Here is a 22,984-nt window from a genome sequence, read left to right as displayed (position 1 = left end):
AATTGGGCCCAGCCTTTGCGTGTCAAGATAAGCTACAATAGATATTTGTCGTAATTGAGAAGCAAGTTGGTGGTGGATCAAGGGAATTACGCTAATAAGAGACGCTTCTTATAAAGTGATTACTTTCTTTCTTTCCCACGCCCAGATGGCTCACCAAAAATATGTCTCAAAATTTTTTTTACCAAGCATTAAAAAAAATAAAATAAAATCACACCCACTTGTTTTTCTGATATGAAAGCGACGTGAGCTTTTGGTTTTTTTTCCCTTTCGTGTTTATTTAACCCCAACCTCTCTGCAGCCCAAAACCCAAACGTGGCCAAATTTCCTTCTCTCTAGATCACAACCAAACACCACAGAGCTCAAGATGACTGACCATAGAGCTGAACACAACGCCGTTTCCGGCCAGCCCCTGCTCAAGAAGAAGCCCAAAAGAAATCTGTACGCCATCGGTTGCGCCATTTTGGCTTCCATGACTTCAATCTTGCTGGGCTACGGTAAATCATCCATCGCTTCCTCAAGTTTCAATTTTGTTTTTGTTTGTTTTTATTTCATCGCGTAATAATTTTAATTTCTACTGATTTCTGCAGATATTGGTGTGATGAGTGGAGCTTCAATCTACATACAGGAGGACCTGAAAATCACGGACGTGGAAGTTGAGATCCTCATCGGGATTCTGAACCTCTACTCGCTCATCGGCTCCGCCGCCGCCGGCAGAACTTCCGACTGGATTGGCCGCCGGTACACTATCGTCTTCGCCGGAGCCATATTCTTCACCGGAGCTCTCCTCATGGGCTTCGCCACCAACTTCGCCTTCCTCATGGTCGGTCGGTTCGTCGCTGGAATCGGCGTCGGCTACGCCCTCATGATCGCTCCGGTCTACAACGCCGAGGTCTCTCCGGCGTCGTCTCGCGGCGCTCTCACGTCTTTCCCGGAGGTTGGTGGGTCTTCTCCTTGCTTAATTTACAATTTGGACATGCGCTTAAATTACTATTTTGGACATTTGCTCAAATTACAATTCTAGACATTTGCGTAAATTACTATTTTGGGCATTTGGCTTAAAGATCCCTGGACTTCAACCCAATCAGCCAATTGGATGGGGATGAGGACGTGGCTGTGGCTGTGGTCGGAAACGAATTTTAAAATTGATTTAAAAATTCGGGTCAATAGAAAAGCCGCCCACGCCACGTTTCTACTCTTCAAACTTTGGGTCAATAAAAATGGAATAAAAATGGCCGAAGGTGGCCCATTACTGAAAAGGATTCATTAAATAAAAGAGTAAAGAGTACTTTTTATCAAACCAAAAGACACAGTTTTGTCCTTTTCTCTGCAGAGTTTCAGCCACTGCTAAGAATTTGTAGAATTCATCTTCTTTATCCTTACCATTTTGCTTACTTTTCAAGGTAAGAACTTGCTCTTCCTTTGCTTTGCTTTGCTTTATTTATTTCATGCATCTCTGTGTCATTAGAATTTTAAAATTATGTGGAGATGAGATGATGGTTTTGATTTGGGTTGTGAACTTTGGACATTGTACTATTTGGTACTTAGACTTGTTGTACTGTAAATTGGTACCCAATTCATACCTACCACGCTTGTTTTGCAGAAACCTTACCAAAAGGAATATAAATAATCCACCCAAATAACCTTTTTTCTCATAACTCTTGAAAGTATTTTATGTTTGGTGTTAGAAAAAATATATTAGCATTCAAATGTGGTGAGGTGAGTTACCAACTAGCTCATTGTCTAGTGACAAGTTCAAATAACTCTTTCCCAATGTTAAGGAAAAGGTCGCGAGTATTTTTCTTGCAGTAATTACATAACAATGTGTACTAAGAATATGTTTTATGCATCAGATTAATTGTTAGTTAAACAAAGAAGTTGTGAAATGCATATATAAACTGATTAATTGATTTTTCCTGACAAGGTGATTTGTTTGAATATGTATTTATACAGGTCTTTGTCAATATTGGCATATTATTGGGGTACGTTGCCAACTATGCCTTCTCTGGGCTCCCGATTGATTTGGGCTGGCGGCTCATGCTCGGAGTCGGCGTATTTCCCTCCGTTATTCTCGCCGTTGGTGTCTTAACAATGCCCGAGTCGCCCCGATGGCTTGTCATGCAGGGTCGGCTCGGCGATGCCAAGCACGTCCTCGACAAAACCTCAGACTCCTTGGAAGAAGCTCAGCTTCGGCTAGCCGACATCAAAGAAGCCGCGGGCATCCCCGAGCATTGCACCGAAGACGTTGTTCAGGTCCCCAAGCACAGCCACGGTGAGGAGGTGTGGAAGGAATTGCTCCTCCATCCAACGCCCCCTGTTCGTCACATTTTAATGGCAGCCATTGGTTTCCACTTCTTTCAACAGATGTCAGGCATCGACGCCCTCGTTTTGTACAGCCCAAGGATCTTTGAAAAGGCTGGGATCACTGACTCCAGCACGTTGCTGCTCGCAACAGTGGCCGTTGGATTTTCCAAGACCGTTTTCACCCTGATTGCCATAGGTTTCCTCGATCGGGTCGGACGACGACCGTTGCTTCTAACGAGCGTGGCTGGGATGATAGCCTCGCTTCTCTGCCTCGGTACGAGCCTCACAATCGTCGATCATGAAAAGGAGAAGATGATGTGGGCGACTGTTTTGTGCTTGACCATGGTATTAGCCTACGTCGGGTTCTTCTCGATTGGGATGGGGCCCATTGCGTGGGTCTACAGCTCTGAGATCTTCCCGTTGAAGCTACGTGCTCAAGGTTGCAGCATGGGAACAGCTGTGAATAGGATTATGAGTGGAGTCCTCACAATGACTTTTATCACGCTGTATAAGGCGATCACGATGGGCGGGACCTTCTTTCTTTATGGAGCAATTGCTACGGTTGGTTGGGTGTTCTTTTATACAATGCTCCCGGAAACACAGGGTAGAACCCTTGAAGACATGGAGGTCTTGTTTGGCAAATTCTGGAGGTGGAGAGAAGGCTATGCACTGCTCAGAAACAAAAGGGCTGTCGTATGTTAGTTAGTGAGTTTACATGGGTGAGTAGTATTTGAAAGCACTTGAACTGTAGAGTAGGTGTTTGATTGAAAAATTGTTGTATGTGTCGGTTATATATTTGTCGCTACAAATGCTCCTATTAGAGAAGACTGTAGCGCTCGGCCTGGTCCTATTTTTGGAGGTCCGATGGTCGGGGAAGAAGCCAAGTCAATCATGGAGCGTGTTACTACCCATGAAATATCTTTTATGAAGATTTTAGTACAAGTTAAGATGAAGAAACCAGAGTCAAGATGAAATTTGTTATATATGTATTGTGCAAGTTTGTTCGCCAAATTTGTTTTCCATTTGTTGCTTTTATTTTATATGTTTGTCAAAACTGTGACATATTGTAGCTTACAGTCGACCTATAATATAGTAATTCTTTATGAGTGATGATAATTGATATGAATATTATTTAAATATGACACAGACTTGTGTACGTTATTGACAATTAGACACCCAAGTGCCACACGTATTGCTGTTGAAAGCCATCTTCTTATTTACGCTTTTGCACTTTTATATATGCACGTGATTAGCGAGTCTCAGAAATAATTTTCCAAGCATTTTTTAGGTCATTAAGTATATGTTTCATTTTCATGACTAAAAGATGAAAAGTGGATATAACATTGGCCACAATAAGAAATCAAAACGGTTTTACTTTACTTTATTACTTTGGATCAGTAGAAATTAAAAGCGAAAAAGATCACGAGAGTAAATCTTCACACACACACACATCACAACTTTTATGTGCTTTTCCTATATGAGCTCTTTTCATTTTGGTGGTGAGTATTATCATTATATTAAATTATTGTTGGATCAGTATGATTTAATATATATGTTACAAAAATATAAAAATAAATAAATAAATAAATATATATATATATATATATTTAACGGCGACTAATGTTATGATAATACTCACCGCAAATACATTTAGTGGTGAGAACTGTAGGTGTCTTTTTCCCTTGTGCTAAAGATCAACATATTTATCTTGTAGAATGGTGGTCCATTCTGATTTTGGTTCGCATAAATTGCTTTCAACTTCATTGCAATTTGCAAAGGTATAAATAGATAGACCCCACAATTCTTCATATTTTCCTCTAATTTCTTTTCCCCCACCCCCCTTTTTCTTTTCTTATTTGTATCTTTTAAGAGAAGCTCCCAAAAACCGTGACACAAAGTAGTAAATCATCAAATCTACACTTGCATTAAAACACATAATATTGCAGGAAAAAATGTAGTCACATTTATCCCAAGAAGATGTGAAAATAATGGGAAAGCAGGTGGTAGGTTGGAAAGGCAGAAAAGCAAGCACATGTTACTCGTTTTGTGCCTAGAACCACGCTACCAACAAAATATGGAAAGGTCGATCCATTTTAAATTATTAATATAGGACCAAGTGGTCGAGGGTGAAGTTAACGAGGGTAAGTTTTTGCCATCTTTCAGCATGTTCCTCGTGATTCATGAAAATGATTGCAAACCCTCCATTTGAGAACGCATTGTGCCTTTTTTGTGCGGGTATGTTTTCATCAAACTTCGTGGGGACTAAGGACTGAGGAGAGGTGGGGGTTGTGTGTTTATTTATTTATTTGTTTTAGTACAATTGATAGTCTAAATTAGAGAAGAAGGGAGTTTTTAACACATAAGCACACAATTAAGATGCCATGAGGGTTCAAATCTAAGATCACTTGTCTGTAAGTCAAGACCCTTTTCAACTGAATTAGACTCCGTTGGCAAGTGAGGGTTCTTTTAGTGTCATTTGATCATGCATTTGTCAGTTTTTGGGAAAATTTATTACATGTTTTACTTCTATCTTCGTTTGGTAGCTAAAAAATAATACCACCATGCTTATGCCCAATATGAACAATATACAATATACCTAGAGGAAACATTCTAAAAGCCTCTACAAACTTTTGATTAACAAACACATCAGAAATACAATTGCACAAAAAAAAATCATTTAACCCCAAATCTCATTGTGTTCAATACTTTAGAACTCGTTGTAACAAATCAAAAGAAATATAATTGAAATATTCCAAGATTACACAAGCATAAATCCAGTGAATGCATTGTTTGGTCCATGAGGAACTAAGGGCCATGAGCTCCCAAAATGTGATCAATCCATACATCCAAGTCTAAGGAAGGAACAGTTGGCCCAACCCTTTTTGTTATTTTCTTCTATTTTCATCATTGCAACAAACTTGCCATGGCCTTTGATCCATTTGTGTTTTCGTCCTTCTCTGTTGATCAGATTTCAAGAAGTACATCATCCCATTAAATTGTAGCCATAATGGAAACCAGAACACCAACCCCGGCACCAGAATTGGTTGCCCTAAACAACACAAACTTACCGTCTCTGGCCAACCCTGAGATCGCTCCGACATTGTCTCATGGCTTCCTCACATTTTTCCCAGAGGTTTGTTTTGTTTTATTGTTTGTCTCTTTACATATTATTTTCTTTTTTGGTAAACTCAGGGAGAGCCCAAAACAAAACCAAACGAAGATCATGAGAAAGAAAACTTAAAATTGTTTGTTTCTTTACTTGGTTATATCGTATTGTAAAATCTTGGAAGAGCTCATGTGAAACTGTAAGATAGTTTACTATTCTAATATTCTAATCATTATCGGATTGCAAGACTTAGGATTAATCAGGGACTCAAACTAATCTCATGCAGCAGCCTATGTATTAGTGTTTTAATTGGATTACAAGGCTAAAGGGTTTCTAGTTCTATTAGGTTAGGATTCACTGTTCTATTGCAATAAGGATACCACAAGGAGTTTCTTGATGAGCAAGACTCCTTGAGTGATGCGTATAAATAGAAGAGCTCTCTCTAAGAGCCGATACACTCAGGTCATCAAGATATTCACCCCATATAGAATACTGAAATAAAGGCATCAGCAATCTTAGATAAGATCTCTCTCTCACACTCTATTTGATATCTATGGCAGAACTAGGTTAGTGTTTAAAGTTCAAAAGCTTAAGAAGTTTACATGTGGTATCAGAGCATGAGTTATTTTATCTTCTAAACAATTTTGTCGCAAGCATTAACTTGAAAACTGAAGATTAATTTAAGTTTTTCAAGATTAAAGAAACTTGGCACAGCAACTGTTTAAGGTTAACACCTTGCTGTAACAAGAAAGAATTGATCAATTAGTTTGTAGAGTTCTTGCCGTGTTCTAAGTAAGCCAAAGCAACTCAGACACTACAAGATTTGTACACTCAAAAGTTTAATAATCAAATTTGTGCTGCAAATAAAGGCATAATGAATGACTCTTTGTCCAAAGATGTGAGTGACTCATAATGCAATTATTTGCAGTAGAACAACATGGGAGATGAGACACATAAACTAACTAGATTATTTCTTATGTCCAAAGATGTCGAAATTTTCTTGTGCAAGAAGTTTGTGTGGTTTTCATGTTGTGTTGATAAACATGTTTTGTTTCTCTGCCTAAAGGTGAGATTCGATCATGTTTTAAAGTTTTGGGGATTTTAGTTTTTAAACGGACATATACCATGTGTTTTTCAGTTAATCACAACTCGATTGAAACTCTCATTGGCTCTAACTACACCAAATGGAGGGAAGATGTAGAAATTACTCTAGGTTTGTTAGACTACGAGTGGCTATTGAAGAAGAAACTCCTAATGTACCTGCTGCTGATGCATCTGCTGAAGTAAAAGCAAAATATGCAAAATGGGTTAAGGCAACAAAATGACTATTCTGATCATGAGAAGGTCAATTTCACCATATGTCAAGAGAAGCATTACACCATCCAATAATGCTAAGAAGTTTATTGATTCTATTGGAGAGAAATTCCAGGAATCGAAGAAGGCTGAGATTAGAACTCTAATGGGCAATTCACTAATGCAAAATACAATGGTGAAAAGTGTATGAGAACACACATACTGAACATGCTGGAAATTGGGAACAAACTAAAGGCACTCAATGTCAATGTGGATGAAACCATGATGGTGCATTTTGCTATAAATTCTCTGCCTAGTACTTTCAAGCATCTGAGAAGCATATATGTAGCTCAAAAGGAGATATGGACTGATCTCATAGGCATCTGTTTACATGAAGAACATAGTATGAAGAAGGATAAGGCTGAAGAAAATATCAATATGGTTCAGAACTTCAAACCCAAAGAGGAATTTGAGAAAGGCAAAACTACTGGAAAGAAAAACAAGGAAGAAAAGGAAACTAAAGGACTAGTATTTCTGCAAAAAGGTTCATCATATGAAGAGGAATTGTGACAAATATAAGCATTGGTTGGATAAGCAAAAGGCTAAAGGTAAGATTGATCAAGTAAATGTTTGTTTTGAGTCTAAAGTAACTGAGATTTCTTCATATGCATGGTGGTTAGATAGTGGTGCATCAGTTTATGTGGCTAATTCTTTGCAAGGGTTCAAAACCAAGAGGCTGCCAAGCAAGGCTGAGATGAAGGTTTGAGTGGGAAATGGATAAAGAGTCAAGGGGGAGTACATTGGATTATCTAAGATCGAGTTGGAGTCTGGTTTTATTTTGGAACTAGTAGATGTAGCTTATATTCCTTCTATGAAAAGGAATCTTATTTCAATTAGTAAGCTTGTAAAATCAAACTTAAGTTTGCTTCACCTAAATCACTCATCTCAAAATAGTTTCACAACATTCTCTTAGTGTCATGTAGTGACAGATTACTACTTGCTAAGAGAATATCATCAACATAAAGGAGCATGAAAATGTAATGTCTTCCATGAAATTTTAGATAAATGCATTTGTCTAAGGGATTATCAATGAAACCTTGAGACTTGAAAACGTCATCAAACTTCAAGTACTACTGCCTTGAGGCTTGTTTTAATCCATATATTAATTTCTGTAACTTGCAAACCAAATCTTCTTCCCCCTTTTGAATGAAACCATCTGGTTACCTCATGTAGATTTCCTCAATAAGGTTTCCATTAAAAAATGTAGTTTTAACATCCATTTGATGAAGATGCAAATCAAAGTGTGCCACCAATGCCATTATGACTCTTAAAGAATCTTTGGTTGACACGGGTGATAACATTTCATTGTAATCCACTCCTTGTTGTGTGAATACCTTTGCTACCAACCGTGCCTTATATCTGTCTATTTGTCCCTTTGAGTTTCTTTTGGTCTTGTAAACCCATTAGCATCCGATTGGTTTACATTCTTGAGGCAATGCTACAAGCTTTCATGCTCCATTCTTGCTCATTGATTTAAGCTCAAATTCCATTGCTTCTATCCATTTTTCACATCTTTCACTCTGCATAGCCTAATTAAAAGTCACAGGGTCTTCTGTGGTGTTGATGTTCAAACTCTTGTAAGTAGATATTATAGTCATTGGATAGAGTTGGTCTCTTAGGTCTTTGTGATCTTCTCAGTTCTAAGTTGTGAGGTTGTTGTTCTTGTTAATCTATCTGCATATTATTGACTATTGTTTGTTGAGGTTCAGCTACCAGATTTAAATATTGTTTCTTTCTTCATGGATTGGTGAGGCTTGCTTGTCACTTAAATCATTGAATGGCAAGACTACTACTTCTCTTATATGATTTTCTTTTTCTGCAGATTCCTTATTTTCCAAGACTTCATCAAAATCGAAATTTCCCCCAGTGCTTTGTTCACTTTCATAAACCATGTGCTATTATTGGGACAGTAAAACCTGTATCCTTTTGTCCTATCTGGATATCCCATGAAATAACAACCTATTGTCTTAGAGTCTAGCTTCTTTTTCATTGGGTTATAAAACTTAGCTTCTGCTTTACTTCCTCATACTCTTATATGTGAGAGACTTGGTTTTCTGCTACACCATGGCTCATAAGGAATTTTGTGCACGCTTTTGGTAAGAATTCTGTTCAGCAAATAATTTGATGTCTTTAAGGCTTCTCCCCAGAGAAAGTTTGGCAGTTTGGAGCAGCACATCAAACTTCTTACCATTTCAATCAGTGTTCTATTTCGTCTCTCAACAACACCATTTTGTTGTGATGTTCCTGGGTTGGTATATTGAGCCACAATTCCTTCTTACTGAAGAAATTTGGCAAAAGGGCCTAGATTTCTTCCTTTCTCATCGAATCTGCCATAAAGATTTCCTCCCCTATCTGATCTGACTATTTTTTCTTTAAATCTAGTTGGTTTTCTAATAACACTTTTTATTCTCTTCTCACCGCAGGAGGCGGGGCTTTTTCTTTCTATCAGTTTCAAATCAAAATAGATATTGATCTGGGCCTACGCCCATTACCCAAGATTACTATTCAACGCAAGAAAGAGGCGCAATAGCATTTTTCTAATATAAATTAATTCACATTCACCTTTTCCGCTAGCTGGGAGCAACTGCTTGGACTAGATGTACGCCTTTAAAGAAAGAAAGTGCCTTGTACACTTTGAACAAGTCTAATGCATTGAATTTTTCAGATATCAAGTACTCATAACCATATCATGAGAAGTCATTTGTGAATGTTATGAAGTACTTGAAACCATTATGTGTTTGAGTAGGAAAAGGACCACATATGTCAATATGTATAATTTCTAATAGTTTCTCACTTCTTGTAGCACCTTCTACCTCAAATTTGTTAGTTTTACTTTAACACATTCTATACAAACATTGTCTTTGTCATGGTGATTAAGTGGTGACAACAATAATTCTTTGCTCAGGAGATTCATTATTTCATTTGATATATGGCCTAGACTTTTATGCCAAAGTTTGTATGATTCTTCTTTATTTACTTTTTCTTTACTGCTTATCACATTGATGCTTAGATTGGCAGTGCTTGGATTTGGTTTCTTGCAATTCAAACGAAACATGCCATCATCTAAAAACCATTACCAATCATAACTTTATTTCTCAAAATGGAGAATCCAAACTCATCAAACTCAATTGGGTAGCAGGTAAGAAGGTCCTGAGGTATTTACAGAGAACTAAAGAGTACAAACTGGTTTATTGAAAAGTTGAAGAATTAAAACTAGAAGGATATGCAAATGCTAATTTTGCTGGTTGTTTGGAAACTCATAAATGTACATCTTGTATTCTTATTTGTACATCTTGTATTCTTATTTGCAGGAGGGGGAGTGGCATGGAGAAGTGTCAAACAACAATATGTATCAACCTCAACCATGCAAGATGAATTCTTAGCAGTTTATGAAGCTACTTCAATAGCAACGTGGCTTAAAATATTTATGTCAATATTGAGAGTTGTGGAATCTATACAGAAGCCAATCCAGTTGTGGAATGAAAACAGTGTTGCAATTTATTTTGGCAAATTCACAATTAAAACTCACCAAAAGACAGTCACATTAAATAAAAGTCCTCCAAAAAAAATTAATAAATTTTCTTGGATCAATAACTATACTATCAAAATTTAAACTATAATATTACATTCTTAATTATCTCAATTTGTCTTGGTTATATGAGGATGGAGTTATTAATAATTGGCGATTTTCTTCAATTATGATTTAGAAAAAGGGAGCAAAATCTCTAAGAATTTGAGAGAGAGAATTGAGCTTGATTTGTGAAACTTGCAAAAGAAGGCTACATGGCTTATGATAGTAGGGAAAATAGAAAAATAAACTTGTATATGCTATATAAGGGTTTGGCTATGTTATATATTACATTAATATATTATGTATGCAAAGTTTTTTTTTTCTTCATGTGTTATGGAATTTTTTTTTTTTTGGGTTTGCAAAGTTAATGGGAAATTTTATGTAGTATATGTTTTATTATTAATATTATATTAGTATATTAAACTACCTCAATCTGATTATTAAAAAACAAAACTATAACCTCAATAAAATAACATGTAATACAGTAATATAATATTTGTGTGGCCCTCTTGGAAGTGGGGCCCTGTGCTTGTGCTCACCTTGCACGCCCCAAGAACTGTCTCTGATGATAAGGACCTATAACGAACCACAATTGTGTTGAACTCTCTCTTATGAGACACTACAAAGATCTCTACTAATGCAATATGTAGATGAATATTATTTATGTGTCAAAGTTACTTATAACATGTGTAGGTTTTGCCTATTTGAAGATGTTGAAGGGCAATTTCACATATATAGTACGTACGTGACTTTATTTGAAGAGGAACATATGCATTATTACAAACTTTAGAAGTTTTTTTTTCTTTCCCAATTTAAATTTACATTTAATTGCAGAAAATTTTAATAAATTATATAACAAGCATTACCCTTCAAATATTTCAATATCGATCCATAAGATATATCCAAAATTTCAAAATCAATACTCTAGAATTCGTTGTAATAAATCAAATGAAATATTGTTTCAAACATTCAAAGACAACACAAGCCTTGTAAACTTATTACATGAATCTGAGCCTAGTATTAGTTATTTTGCATGCAACTTATCCTCTAGGCCACAAATCATGTTGAACGGATCCTTAGAGCCATGAGGACCTAGTACCCTGAGCTCCCAAAGCGGGGTCATGTAGTATAAATCCAGGTCTGAGGAAGGAAGGAACAATCATCCCTTTGTTTATTTGCTTCGGTTGTTTATGAAATTCTTTTCTCTTTCTCATTGCAAGAAACTTGCCACGGCCTTCTAATCCATTTGTGTCTTCATCCTTCTCTATTGGAAAACCATATACAATACTACTTTAATTAAGTGTTTGCTTGTAATATATTCTGTCCCTCTCTCTCTCTCTCTCTCTCTCTCTCTCTCTCTCTCTCTCTCTGATAAGTCATCTACACCTCTCACTTGCTCGCAATCTATCTCTCTCTCTCTCTAGCACAATGACCGAGATGACAGACCGGAAAGTCGAAGACAATGCTGTCTCCGGCGAACCCCAGAACAAGCGTATTGCAGATTTTGATCCCCCAGAGAAACCCAATGCAAACAAGTTCGCTATTGTCTGCGCCACTTTGGCTTGCATGACTTCAATCTTATTGGGTTATGGTAATCATCCTTACAATTCAACAGTTCCTCAAACTTCATCTGCCAAATACATTTTTTTTTCTTTCCGAATTATTTTGGAGTGTTGTTGATTAATTTTACTTTTGTGTACAGATATTGGTGTAATGAGTGGGGCGAATATCTTCATCAAAGATGACCTCAAAATAACCGACGTCCAAGTTGAAGTCCTTGCGGGCACTCTAAACATCTACTCCCTCATCGGCTCCGGCTTGGCTGGCGTAACCTCTGATTGGATCGGCCGTCGGTACACCATTGTCCTATCCGGAACCATCTTCTTTATCGGAGCTATCCTCATGGGCGTCGCCCCTGGCTACGGCTTGCTCATGTTCGGCCGATTCGTCGCTGGAGTCGGCGTTGGATACGGTCTCATGATCGCCCCGGTCTACACCGTCGAGATCTCTCCAGCGTTGTCTCGTGGCTTCCTCACATCTTTTCCAGAGGTTTGTTTTGTTTCATTGTTTGTCTATTTTCTTTATGTTTTTCTTTTTATGATAAATTTAGGGAGAGATGCCACTAGACCAAAAGCACCTTTCCATGCATTATATTTTTCTTCAGATTAGTTACTGATTATCTGCCAAAAAATATTGATCAATGATTAATTAAAGAAAAACGCTTTGATGAATTGTATATTATATTTATATTATTTATATATAGTACTTTTGGACTAATTCATTAATTGGTTTATTTGAAAATATATATGTCTAGGTGTTTGTCAATGTTGGCATATTATTGGGGTACGTATCCAACTACGCCTTCTCCAAGCTCCCAGTTCACATGGGATGGAGGTTCATGCTTGGCCTTGGCGCAATTCCCTCCATTGTTCTCGTCGTCGGCGTTTTAGCCATGCCTGAGTCGCCTCGCTGGCTCGTCATGAAGGGGCGACTCGGGGATGCTAAGCAAGTCCTCAACAAAACCTCAGCTTCTAAGGAAGAGGCTCAGCTCAGGCTAGAAGACATCAAAGAAGCCGCAGGCATCCCCATGCACTTAAACGACGACATCGTTGAGGTGCCGAAACAAACCCACGGCGAAAGCGTGTGGAAACAACTCATCCTTCATCCCACACCAGCCGTTCGCCATATTTTAATCGCAGCACTAGGTATCCACTTCTTTGAACAAGCCTCGGGCATAGACTCTGTCGTTTTGTACAGCCCAAGGATCTTTGAGAAGGCTGGGATCCAATCCTACAACCACAAGCTACTCGCAACCATAGCCGTTGGAGTTGTCAAGACCCTTTTCATCTTGGTCGCCACATTTTTACTTGATCGGGTTGGGCGACGCCCGTTGCTTTTGATCAGCATGGGTGGAATGGTATTTTCTCTTGGCTTTCTCGGTGCAAGCCTTACCGTCATCGATCAGAGCCAAGGGACGGTCCCATGGGCCGTCGGATTGTGCATCACCATGGTGTTATTCAATGTTGCGTTTTTCTCTATGGGGTTGGGGCCCGTCACATGGGTCTATACTTCTGAGATCTTCCCGCTGAAGTTGCGGGCACAAGGGTGCAGTATGGGAGTGGCCATCAACAGGGTGACAAGCGGAATCATCTCCATGACTTTTATTTCGTTGTACAAGGCCATCACGATTGGTGGAGCCTTCTTTCTTTACGCAGGAGTTGGAGTAGTGGCTTGGATCTTCTTTTACACAATGCTTCCGGAAACACAAGGCAGAACCCTTGAAGAAATGGAGGTCTTGTTTGGTAAATACCATAAATGGAAAGAAGCCAACGCCATGCTCAAGAAGCGCAAGCAAGGTGATCGTGTTGATGGTGACGAAATCAAAAGTCAAGTCAACTAGGACTAAAAGCAGGGCCGGCACTAAATTGGTCTATTCCTATTTCAAGTTATTTGTTGAGAGTTCAAAAATACAAGGGCCCAAATAAAACCCACTTCAAATCTTTAACAGTACAATGGTCCATGTTATTGAACAATAAAGTTGTTAATGTTCTTTGGAACAACAATCATTCAATTGAAAATGTTTAGTCCTTCTATTTTGATGGCTTTTTTGTTGTGATTTTTTCAGGTTTTATGATTTTATTTACTTTTCTTACTTTAATTTGATGGGATTATTATATTGAAGGCAAAAAGAGAGACGTGCATAATTTGTTTTTCTTGTTAAACTATTTACAAAAAGAAAAGGTTGTTGCCATTTGAATTACATTTAATTAGACTATATTGTTAATCACTTCTCTAATATACGCGGGTCTCATAAATATTGGTAAAACTCACGTATATTAAAGAGGTAGTTAGCAATATGATTAATAAATATGATATATATATATATAATATTATTGAAAAGAAAATGGTCTCGGGCCACTCAAAAGTGAGACCCGACCCTGTCTAAAAGTCAGATCTACAATAGACAATCCAACGCCATGCTCAAAAAGAGCAAGCAAGTTGATCATGGTGATGCCAATCAAAATAAGGGTCAAGTCAACGAAGAATAAAAGACCACCCAATTATCAAGCTGAATGGATCCTTTGGTCCATGACGACCACCCAATTATCCAAGTCAAAGGAAGGAATAGTTGGCCAGTCTCCTTTTGTTATTTTCTTTTATTATTGTTGGGTAAATTTTATTTTTCCCATTTTCCAGAAACTTGCCACGGCCTTTAATCCATATGTGTCCCTTCTCTGTTGAGCAGATTTGAAGCAGCGCATTCCATTGGATTGGCGCCACTAATAAAAAACCGGAATTTCTTTCCCATTGGATTTACATTGCTGCGGGCAGTGGTGGCGTCACGGTGGCTGCTACGGCGGTGGCAGCACGGTTGTGTACGCTTGTACTGTACGGCAACATGGGCTGGAGCTGGTCAAAGAGCTGGCACAGCTTGGGCCTTGCACTTATCTATTGCTGTAGGCTGCTATCGGCTGCTGTCAATCGTGGCTGACTGTTGTCGGCTATTGCCGCATCTACTGCTTTTTCTTCTTCTTTTTCTTTTATGCCGCAACTTAGGGTTTTGACATGCTATATTACTTGCAATTTTCTTCCTTTTTTGCAGTTGTTCAACAATTATATCTTCTTATGAGGGTAGTCGATCACTGAGTTCACAAGTGTCCTGTACCTGTGGGGTAGTTTCAAGGTGTACAAGAAAAGATTTGTGGCCAATCTGCATCGTGTCACGACCGAGGCTCACTTCCATAAGTGGCGCTACCTATGTTTCTGCCATACCAGATAACGTGCATGTCAGGCTGACGACACCTTTAACTGAACATATACCTAGCATGGATCCAAACAATTCGGATGCCATAATTATCACATTTCAGCCCTTCTACTTCTTCTTGGGCTTCATGTTCTTGTTGTCGAAGTTCTTCGGGAAGGTGTTTCGTGTCATGGAGCGTGCCCCAAGCTAATGTTGACAGGACCTACCCCGAATTCCAACTTGGAATCCGTGACGAACCCTGTTGTCCATCCTACATCTGGTCGCTGTTGGACCCATTTTACTAAAAAGCCATTTAGCCCTAATTTAAATTGATAGACAATTCGACTTCTACCGAAATTTCAACAGAGTCTCCCCTGTAGTTGGAACATTTCCCAATTTACAGTACTTACAAACAAGCTCCAGAATAATCCCAACTTCCAACATGCACAAGGTAAAGACACACACAACAGTTAAGGTTATTTAAATAGGCATCAGGCCCTCTACCCAAACTTGAACAAGCTAGCATAGTGACTAAAGAAAATTTTGTAAAAAATATGTGTATTAAACATGAAAAATACGTACGTGCATATACAATACAAGTATTGTACATTTGCTTTTTAAAAAGCATGAATTTTACCGAGTCTTTAACACGTGTACAGAACACGAATGTATTATTGAAAAATACGTATATACGTGTATAATAGATTATTGAACGTGAAAGTGGTAAATTCTTTATAAAAATAATAACTATGGAAAAGTAAAAAATGAAAAGGGGACAATAGAAACTCGGGTATTGGCCTAATAGTAATAGATAATGCTCTAACTTACTCTTATTGATAAATTCAAAAGAGGACCGGCCTGGCGGATGGTCGCCCATGTGTCAAAATAAGTATAGCCATGCATTTATACTTTTTTTTTTTAAATAATCATTAATACAATGGAGTATAGCCGCTTGGCTATACCTTTTTTTTTTTAAAGGACCTACCTAGCTGTTGAGACTATTCTTAACAAATAAAATGAGTTATTAAAAACAGCAACTTTAATTCTCGCAAGTGCACGAACCGTTTATAGTATAGCTTATGTAAATACGAGGTCGATCCCACGGAAAATGGTAACTTGGTTCCAAGTTAAATTACTTAGAATGCTAGAAAAACATAGAACAAAGAATACAAGTACACTATGTAAGCAAATAGAGTGTGATAGAATACAAGTAGTCATTCATTCTTCTCATCTTTCTCTTCCTTCTCTGAACATTGCTCATTTTCTCTAAAAATATACAAACAAACCATAGAATTCTAACATAGCCTCCTAGCCAGGTTCGATTGGTTGCTGGGCGTGAATCTGAGCAAATCGAAAGCTGGTGATTGTTTGAGCTGAAATCGAGCTCACTCAATATTCCAAGAGGCGTATCTGTTTGAATCCAAAGTCTAACATGGCAGGGTCAAGCACTGCTGAGCTTCGCACGCCAGTTTTCAATGGAGAAAACTATGAGTTTTGGAGCATTCGCATGAAAACTATTTTGAAATCTCATGGGTTATGGGATTTGGTTGAAAATGGTTTTGATGTTTATGATCCAAAGCAGGGAAAGGAAAAAGAGGAAGGATCTAAGGTTGCTGAAGTGGAGAAGTCTACGATGGCTGAGATCTTGATGAAGGATGCTCGTGCACTTAGATTGATCCAAAGTGCAGTCTCAGACCAAATCTTCCCCAAAATAGTGAATGAAGAAACCTCAAAGGGTGCATGGGATATTCTAAAGCAGGAGTTTAGAGGCGATAAACAGGTACGAAGTGTTAAGCTGCAAGGTTTACGTAGAGAGTTTGAATATACTCGTACGAAGGATAGTGAACCATTGTCTGTTTACACTGCTAAACTATTTGATTTAATTAATCAAATGAAAACTTATGGTGAAGAGCTGCCTAGAGAAAGAGTTGTGCAGAAATTGCTGATTAGTTTGCCTAAATCATATGATTCTATATGCTCTGTGATTGAGCATTCCAAGGACCTTGACTCTCTTGAAATTCAAGAAGTGGTTGCATCTCTGAAGAGCTTTGAGCTCAGATTGGATAGGCATACTGAAAACTCCACAGAAAAGACTTTTACTAGCTTGAACATAGAGAGTAAAAGCTCTAAGAGTGGAAGTTCTTCTGGAAATCACAAATCTCAGAAGAACTGGAAGTCTAATGGAAAGAATTGGAGTAACAAGTCCAATTCTAATCCTAAATCAAATGCATCAAATGAAGGAACCAAAACACCCTGCAAGTACTGTGAAAAACTACACTATGGCAAGTGTTGGTATGAGGGAAAACCAAAATGCGCAGGGTGTGGAAAGTTTGGACACATACTCAGAGACTGCCATGGGAATCAATCTGTACAGAAGGTGAATTATGCTAATCAGATTGAAGAAACTGGAACTCTGTTTTATGCGTGCAATGTTGTGACAGATGTGAAATTGAACAATTCATGGTATGTTGACAGTGGTTGTAGTAACCACATGACTGGAGATGAAAGGCTATTGGTAGATATTAGAAAGGATGTAAATTCCAAAGTGAAAATGGGGACTGGAGAGACAGTTCAAGTTGCAGGGAAAGGCACACTTGTGATAGACACCAAAGCAGGAAGAAAGCACATTCAAGAAGTGATGTTGGTGCCTGGATTAGAAGAGAATTTGCTCAGTGTTAGGCAGATGATGGAGCATGGAAACTGCCTGATATTTGGAAAGGGAATGGTGACAATCTTTGATGACTGGTCACTGCAAAATCCCATTGCTAAAGTTCAAATGACTAGCAACAGGTGCTTTCCTCTCACAATGGAGCCAGTTATTCAGTTGGTGTTAAAAGCTAGTGTGACACACAGCTTGCAAACTTGGCACAAGAGACTGGGGCATCTCAATGATCAAAGCATTAGACTACTTGCAAATCAAGGCATGGTTCATGGCTTACCCAGTTTAGAAAAGGATTTTGAAGTTTGTGAAGGTTGCAAGCTAGGAAAGCAGCATAGAGACTCATTCCCTGCAGAATCCACTTGGAGAGCCCAGTTTCCACTAGAGTTGGTACACACAGACATCTGTGGACCAATGCAAACTGCATCAATGTCAGAAAACAAGTATTTCCTGTTATTCATAGACATTTGTACTAGAATGGCTTGGGTCTATTTCCTCAGAAATAAGTCAAATGCTTTTGAATGTTTCAAGAAGTTCAAGGCTATGACAGAACTGCAAAGTGGACATAAGGTGAAATCTCTTAGAAGTGACAGAGGTGGAGAATTCATGTCAAATGAATTTCATGAGTACTGCAGTGAAGCTGGAATACAAAGGCAGCTGACTGTAGCATATTCCCCTCAGCAAAATGGAGTAGCTGAGAGGAAGAACAGGACTGTGATAGAGATGGCAAAGTCTATGCTACATGAAAAAGGGCTTCCTTATGAATTTTGGGCAGAAGCTGTCAATACTGCAGTATATCTACTCAACAGATGTCCTTCTAAGTCTCTTAAAGAAGTGACACCATTCGAGGCATACACTGGAAGAAAGCCAGGTATTGCACACTTGAAAGTGTTTGGAGCCTTATGTCATGTGCTCATTCCTTCGGCACTAAGGCACAAGCTGGAAGAAAACAGTCACAAATGCATTTTTGTTGGCTATGGATTTTGTGAAAAGGGGTACAGGGTATATGATCCTAGAACTAGAAAAATTATCTTGTCTAGAGATGTGTATTTTGATGAAACTGCTTCATGGAAATGGGAGAACACTAGTAATGCAGAGGTGAAAATGCCTATGCAAATGGAGAACCAGGATAATGCATAACATGAACAGATGGTAGTTGATGAATCAACTTAAATCTTGGATACTCAAATGCAAGAAGAAGAAGAAACTGTACCTCAAGATGAGGAAATACTTGATAGGTCTCAAGTGTTTGATCACACACCTCATAAGTGGAGGAGTATTAGTGACATCATGGCAAGATGTAACATATGCATTGTGGAACCTGACAGTTTTGAAGAAGCTGATTTGAATGAATCATGGAGACATGCAATGAAGGCTGAATTAGGGATGATTGAAAAGAACAATACATGGGAATTAGTTGACAGACCATTTGACAAACCAGTAATTGGTGTCAAGTGGGTCTACAAGGTCAAGCTTAATCTAGATGGCACTGTACAGAAGAATAAAGCTAGACTAGTGGCTAAAGGCTACTCACAAAAGCCTGGAATCGATTACAATGAAACATTTGCCCCAGCGGCAAGGCTAGATACCATCAGAACCTTGATTGCCCTTGCTGCACAAAAGGAATGGAGTTTATATCAGTTGGATGTGAAGTCTGCCTTTCTCAATGGCATTCTAAAGGAGGAAGTCTATGTTGAACAGCCACAAGGATATGACCAAAAGAATAAGGAAACCAAAGTTTACAAGTTGAAAAAGGCTCTATATGGACTGAAACAAGCTCCAAAGGCATGGTATGATGAAATAGATGCCTATTTCAACAATGCAGGATTAAAAAAGAGCTCTAGTGAAGCTACTCTTTATGTCAAAACAAATGACACTGCAGGTATTATTATTGTCTCACTTTATGTAGATGACATTATATATACTTGTAGTTGACCCAAACTACTTGAAGAGTTTAAGAAAGATATGATGCAACACTATGAGATGACAGACTTAGGGTTGTTACATCACTTTCTTGGCATGGGAGTGGTTCAAACAGATAGGTACATCTTCATTCACCAAAAGAAATATGCAATGAAACTTCTTGAGAAGTTTGGAATGAAGGACTGCAAGTCAGTGGCAATTCCACTTGTGGTGAATGAAAAACTATGTAAAGAAGATGGAAGTGAAGCAGCAAATGAAAGTGAATTCAGACAGATATAGTAGGGAGCTTGCTCTACTTGACTGCCACAAGACCAGATGTAATGTTTGCATCTAGCTTACTTGCTAGGTTCATGCACAATCCCACAAAGAAGCATTTGGGAACTGCCAAAAGAGTTTTGAGATACATACAAGGCACACTTGATTTTGGCATTGAGTTTGTGAAAGGGAAAACATCTACTCTAATAGGGTACTGTGACAGTGATTGGGCAAGAAGTGAGGATGATATGCGAAGCACCTCTGGATATGCCTTCACACTAGGCTCAGGCATGTTCTCTTGGGCTTCTATCAAGCAAAACACAATTGCTTTGTCCACAACAGAAGCTGAGTATGTGAGTGCTGCAGAAGCAACTTCACAAGCTAAGTGGCTAAGATTTGTGCTTGAAGATTTTGGTGAAGGACAAGTAGAAGGTACACCAATCCTATGTGATAACACCTCTGCTATTGCAATGGAAAAGAATCCTGTTCATCACCAGAAAACTAGACATATCAGTTGGAAGTTTCATTTCATCAGGGAAGCTATTCACGCAAAAGAAATTGAACTAATCTACTGCAAGACAGAAGATCAAATTGCTGATATCTTGACCAAGGCTCTGCCTAAGGATCGCTTTGTTAGTTTAAGAAGCCTGCTTGGTGTGAAAACAGCTAAAGGATTAGAAGGGAGTGTTGGAATGCAATCCTGCAGCTGCTTTCCTTGAAGCTGAAGTCACCAAGCTCTATTACTATCATTTATGTTTATTTCATTTGAGATGTAACTAGAACCATTGGATCATAGTTCAGGTGGATTCTCTAGGTTAGTTTTGGGATGACAAGTGTAAACACCTCATAGGGTGACAGCTGCAATTCTGTTAGAGAAGAATCTCTTCTCCCTGCTCACTACCGAGTACACTATGTAAGCAAATAGAGTGTAACAGAATACAAGTAGTCATTCATTCTTCTCATCTTTCTCTTCCTTCTCTGAACATTGCTCATTTTCTCTAAAAATATACAAACAAACCATAGAATTCTAACACATTCATGTTATTGGGAAAAAAAAAATTACATATATATACCTTATCTTTTGTTTTTTTATGATAGGCAATAAAATATTACTGACGTGAAACAACTAGCACAAGAAGTTTGATTTCATATTAAGGGCTAAGGACGGTTTCTGAATCATGAATTACAATCCTCATACAAATATAATACATCAGAAATAAAATAAAATTAGGATTGTCAGTATGACGAATATGAGTAATACTTTATCAAGTGACCTAGAGAGCATCAGTTTCAAACCCGTTTCCATTGCCAATATTGTACATGTTATTGCAGTCAAAGCCTCCACTTATGACGCAGAGAATACATTATCCACTTTAACCCCATACCCCGCCACAAACTTGTAGCGCATAGAATGCATTATCCATTTTAATCCCACAACCCACCACAAATTTGCCGCTGGAGTCTTACAACCAGACCAACGCCACCCTCTCTGTGGTCCCTGGCTTCCAATCACCATCCACATTGATTTTGAGAGTGTTAGCATGAGGTGGCTGCCATGTAAAGATAAAATGTATTCACTTCTTATGATCCGCTTGGATAAGTTAACCCCTCGAGAACGTTTTACCATTTGAGTCCCTCATTTATTTGGATAAATCCATATCATCCATATCCAATCCTGGATTGGCCCTGCTAATAGAAACCAGAATTTGTATCCCAAAAGAACACCAACCCCGGCGTACGGATAAATCCATTTACAATAATTAAATTTATTTGAGTATAAATGTTTTCTATGCAATGGAGAAAATATATTTTATATATTTTTATTGGAAAGGATTTTATAATGTGCCTACCCTTTGAAATATTTTTGTTGTTGTTTCAAAAGCAATAATGAGAATATTCTCATTAATAGCTCACAAAGGACCTATAACAATAATTGATATTGACACCCAACCAGCATTCATGTTATTGGGAAAACAATTATATATATACCTTATCTCTTGTTTTTTTTTTTTTAATGATAAGCGATAAAATATTATTAATGTAAAACAACTAGTACAACAAGTTTGAGTTCATATCAAGGACAAAGGACAGTTCTTTTATTACGAATTACAGTCCTCATACAATACATCATAAATAAATTGAGGGGGAGTTGAGGAGGAGTTGGATTGAGGAGAATTAGATTCACGATTCCTATTGAAGTTGTTTACTAAACCATATGGATTGAGGAGAGTTAGATTCTGGATTCCCGTTGAAGTTGTTTACTACACCATATATATGGAATTCGGGTATGAATGGTACTCATTACTAAAATGTCATTGTTGTTGGGTTAAAGTAGATGGCAAATTTAGAATTTTAAATTTGTGTGAGGATATAATGGATAAAAAAAATGAATTCATAATAGGTTAGTTCTCCGTGAATTAAAATATCACCTCCCACCCAAGATTTGAATTACTCCAAAATTAGGAATTCAATTCCTAATTTTGTGTGAATCCCACTTACTTTTTAATTACTTGATGTGAAGTGAACTAATTAATAAACACACCATTTAACTAGCCCCTATTTTTAATAACAAATTACACCATTTGCCGTTGAATTTAATGAACCAATACTCTTTTCACCTAACAACGGATTCCCTAAACTATAGCACGCTTAATAACCTATATATATATATATATTACGATCTTTGATGGGCTTAATTTCGATTGACTGGGTCTCATGAAGGATATCCCTATAATATTTGAGGGATTTGTAAGGAGCTTGAGGCACAAAATGACAATTTGGAGGAAAATATGACTTTGCAATTGTGACTGGATTGGTGATGCTATTATATTTGGATTCAACAATAAAAAGGTGACAACTACTTCTGGAAAAATAAGAGGATGACTTTTGGAAGGGAACTGGAGATTTAGTGGTTTGCTTCTCTGCATTTCAAAGTCACTGGTCATCTTCTTTGTGTTTGAAGTTTGCTTTTTATTCTGTAGCTTTTTCAAAGTCTTCCTGTCAATCGAGTCTTCTCTGCCGGCCCAAACAATAAGTCTGAATCACTAAGTACTGCTTCAGGAAAGTCACTCC

At 38.0% G+C, this 22,984-nt stretch overlaps 2 protein-coding genes across 2 annotated transcripts; both read left to right on the top strand.

Annotated features, from left to right (window-relative positions):
- The first annotated feature begins 205 nt into the window (after window positions 1-205).
- LOC117636518 (polyol transporter 5-like) lies at window positions 206-3,423 on the top strand. Its single transcript, XM_034371057.1, has 3 exons — window positions 206-494; window positions 588-934; window positions 1,951-3,423. The coding sequence occupies exons 1-3, from the start codon at window positions 365-367 to the stop codon at window positions 3,001-3,003; spliced, it is 1,530 nt and encodes a 509-aa protein (XP_034226948.1). The 5' UTR covers window positions 206-364; the 3' UTR covers window positions 3,004-3,423.
- Window positions 3,424-11,510: 8,087 nt separating this feature from the next.
- Window positions 11,511-13,911, top strand: LOC117637306 (putative polyol transporter 2). Its single transcript, XM_034372165.1, has 3 exons — window positions 11,511-11,922; window positions 12,034-12,380; window positions 12,646-13,911. Exons 1-3 carry the CDS (start codon window positions 11,760-11,762, stop codon window positions 13,729-13,731), a joined length of 1,596 nt encoding a protein of 531 aa, XP_034228056.1. The 5' UTR covers window positions 11,511-11,759; the 3' UTR covers window positions 13,732-13,911.
- Window positions 13,912-22,984: the final 9,073 nt, after the last annotated feature.

This window comes from Prunus dulcis, chromosome 8, assembly GCF_902201215.1.
Source record: "Prunus dulcis chromosome 8, ALMONDv2, whole genome shotgun sequence".
Taxonomy (NCBI): domain Eukaryota; kingdom Viridiplantae; phylum Streptophyta; class Magnoliopsida; order Rosales; family Rosaceae; genus Prunus; species Prunus dulcis.
The sequence above is the reverse complement of the archived record's forward strand: the minus strand, read 5'-3'. Positions and strand labels throughout refer to the sequence as shown.

Excerpts from the sequence above, each read along its gene's own strand:
- LOC117636518 (XM_034371057.1), top strand. The coding sequence starts at position 365 with ATGACTGACCATAGAGCTGAACACAACGCCGTTTCCGGCCAGCCCCTG. Across the intron at positions 495-587 it reads TTCAATCTTGCTGGGCTACG|ATATTGGTGTGATGAGTGGA; the intron begins GTAAATCATCCA and ends TGATTTCTGCAG. Across the intron at positions 935-1,950 it reads CTCTCACGTCTTTCCCGGAG|GTCTTTGTCAATATTGGCAT; the intron begins GTTGGTGGGTCT and ends GTATTTATACAG.
- LOC117637306 (XM_034372165.1), top strand. The coding sequence starts at position 11,760 with ATGACCGAGATGACAGACCGGAAAGTCGAAGACAATGCTGTCTCCGGC. Across the intron at positions 11,923-12,033 it reads TTCAATCTTATTGGGTTATG|ATATTGGTGTAATGAGTGGG; the intron begins GTAATCATCCTT and ends TTTTGTGTACAG. Across the intron at positions 12,381-12,645 it reads TCCTCACATCTTTTCCAGAG|GTGTTTGTCAATGTTGGCAT; the intron begins GTTTGTTTTGTT and ends ATATATGTCTAG.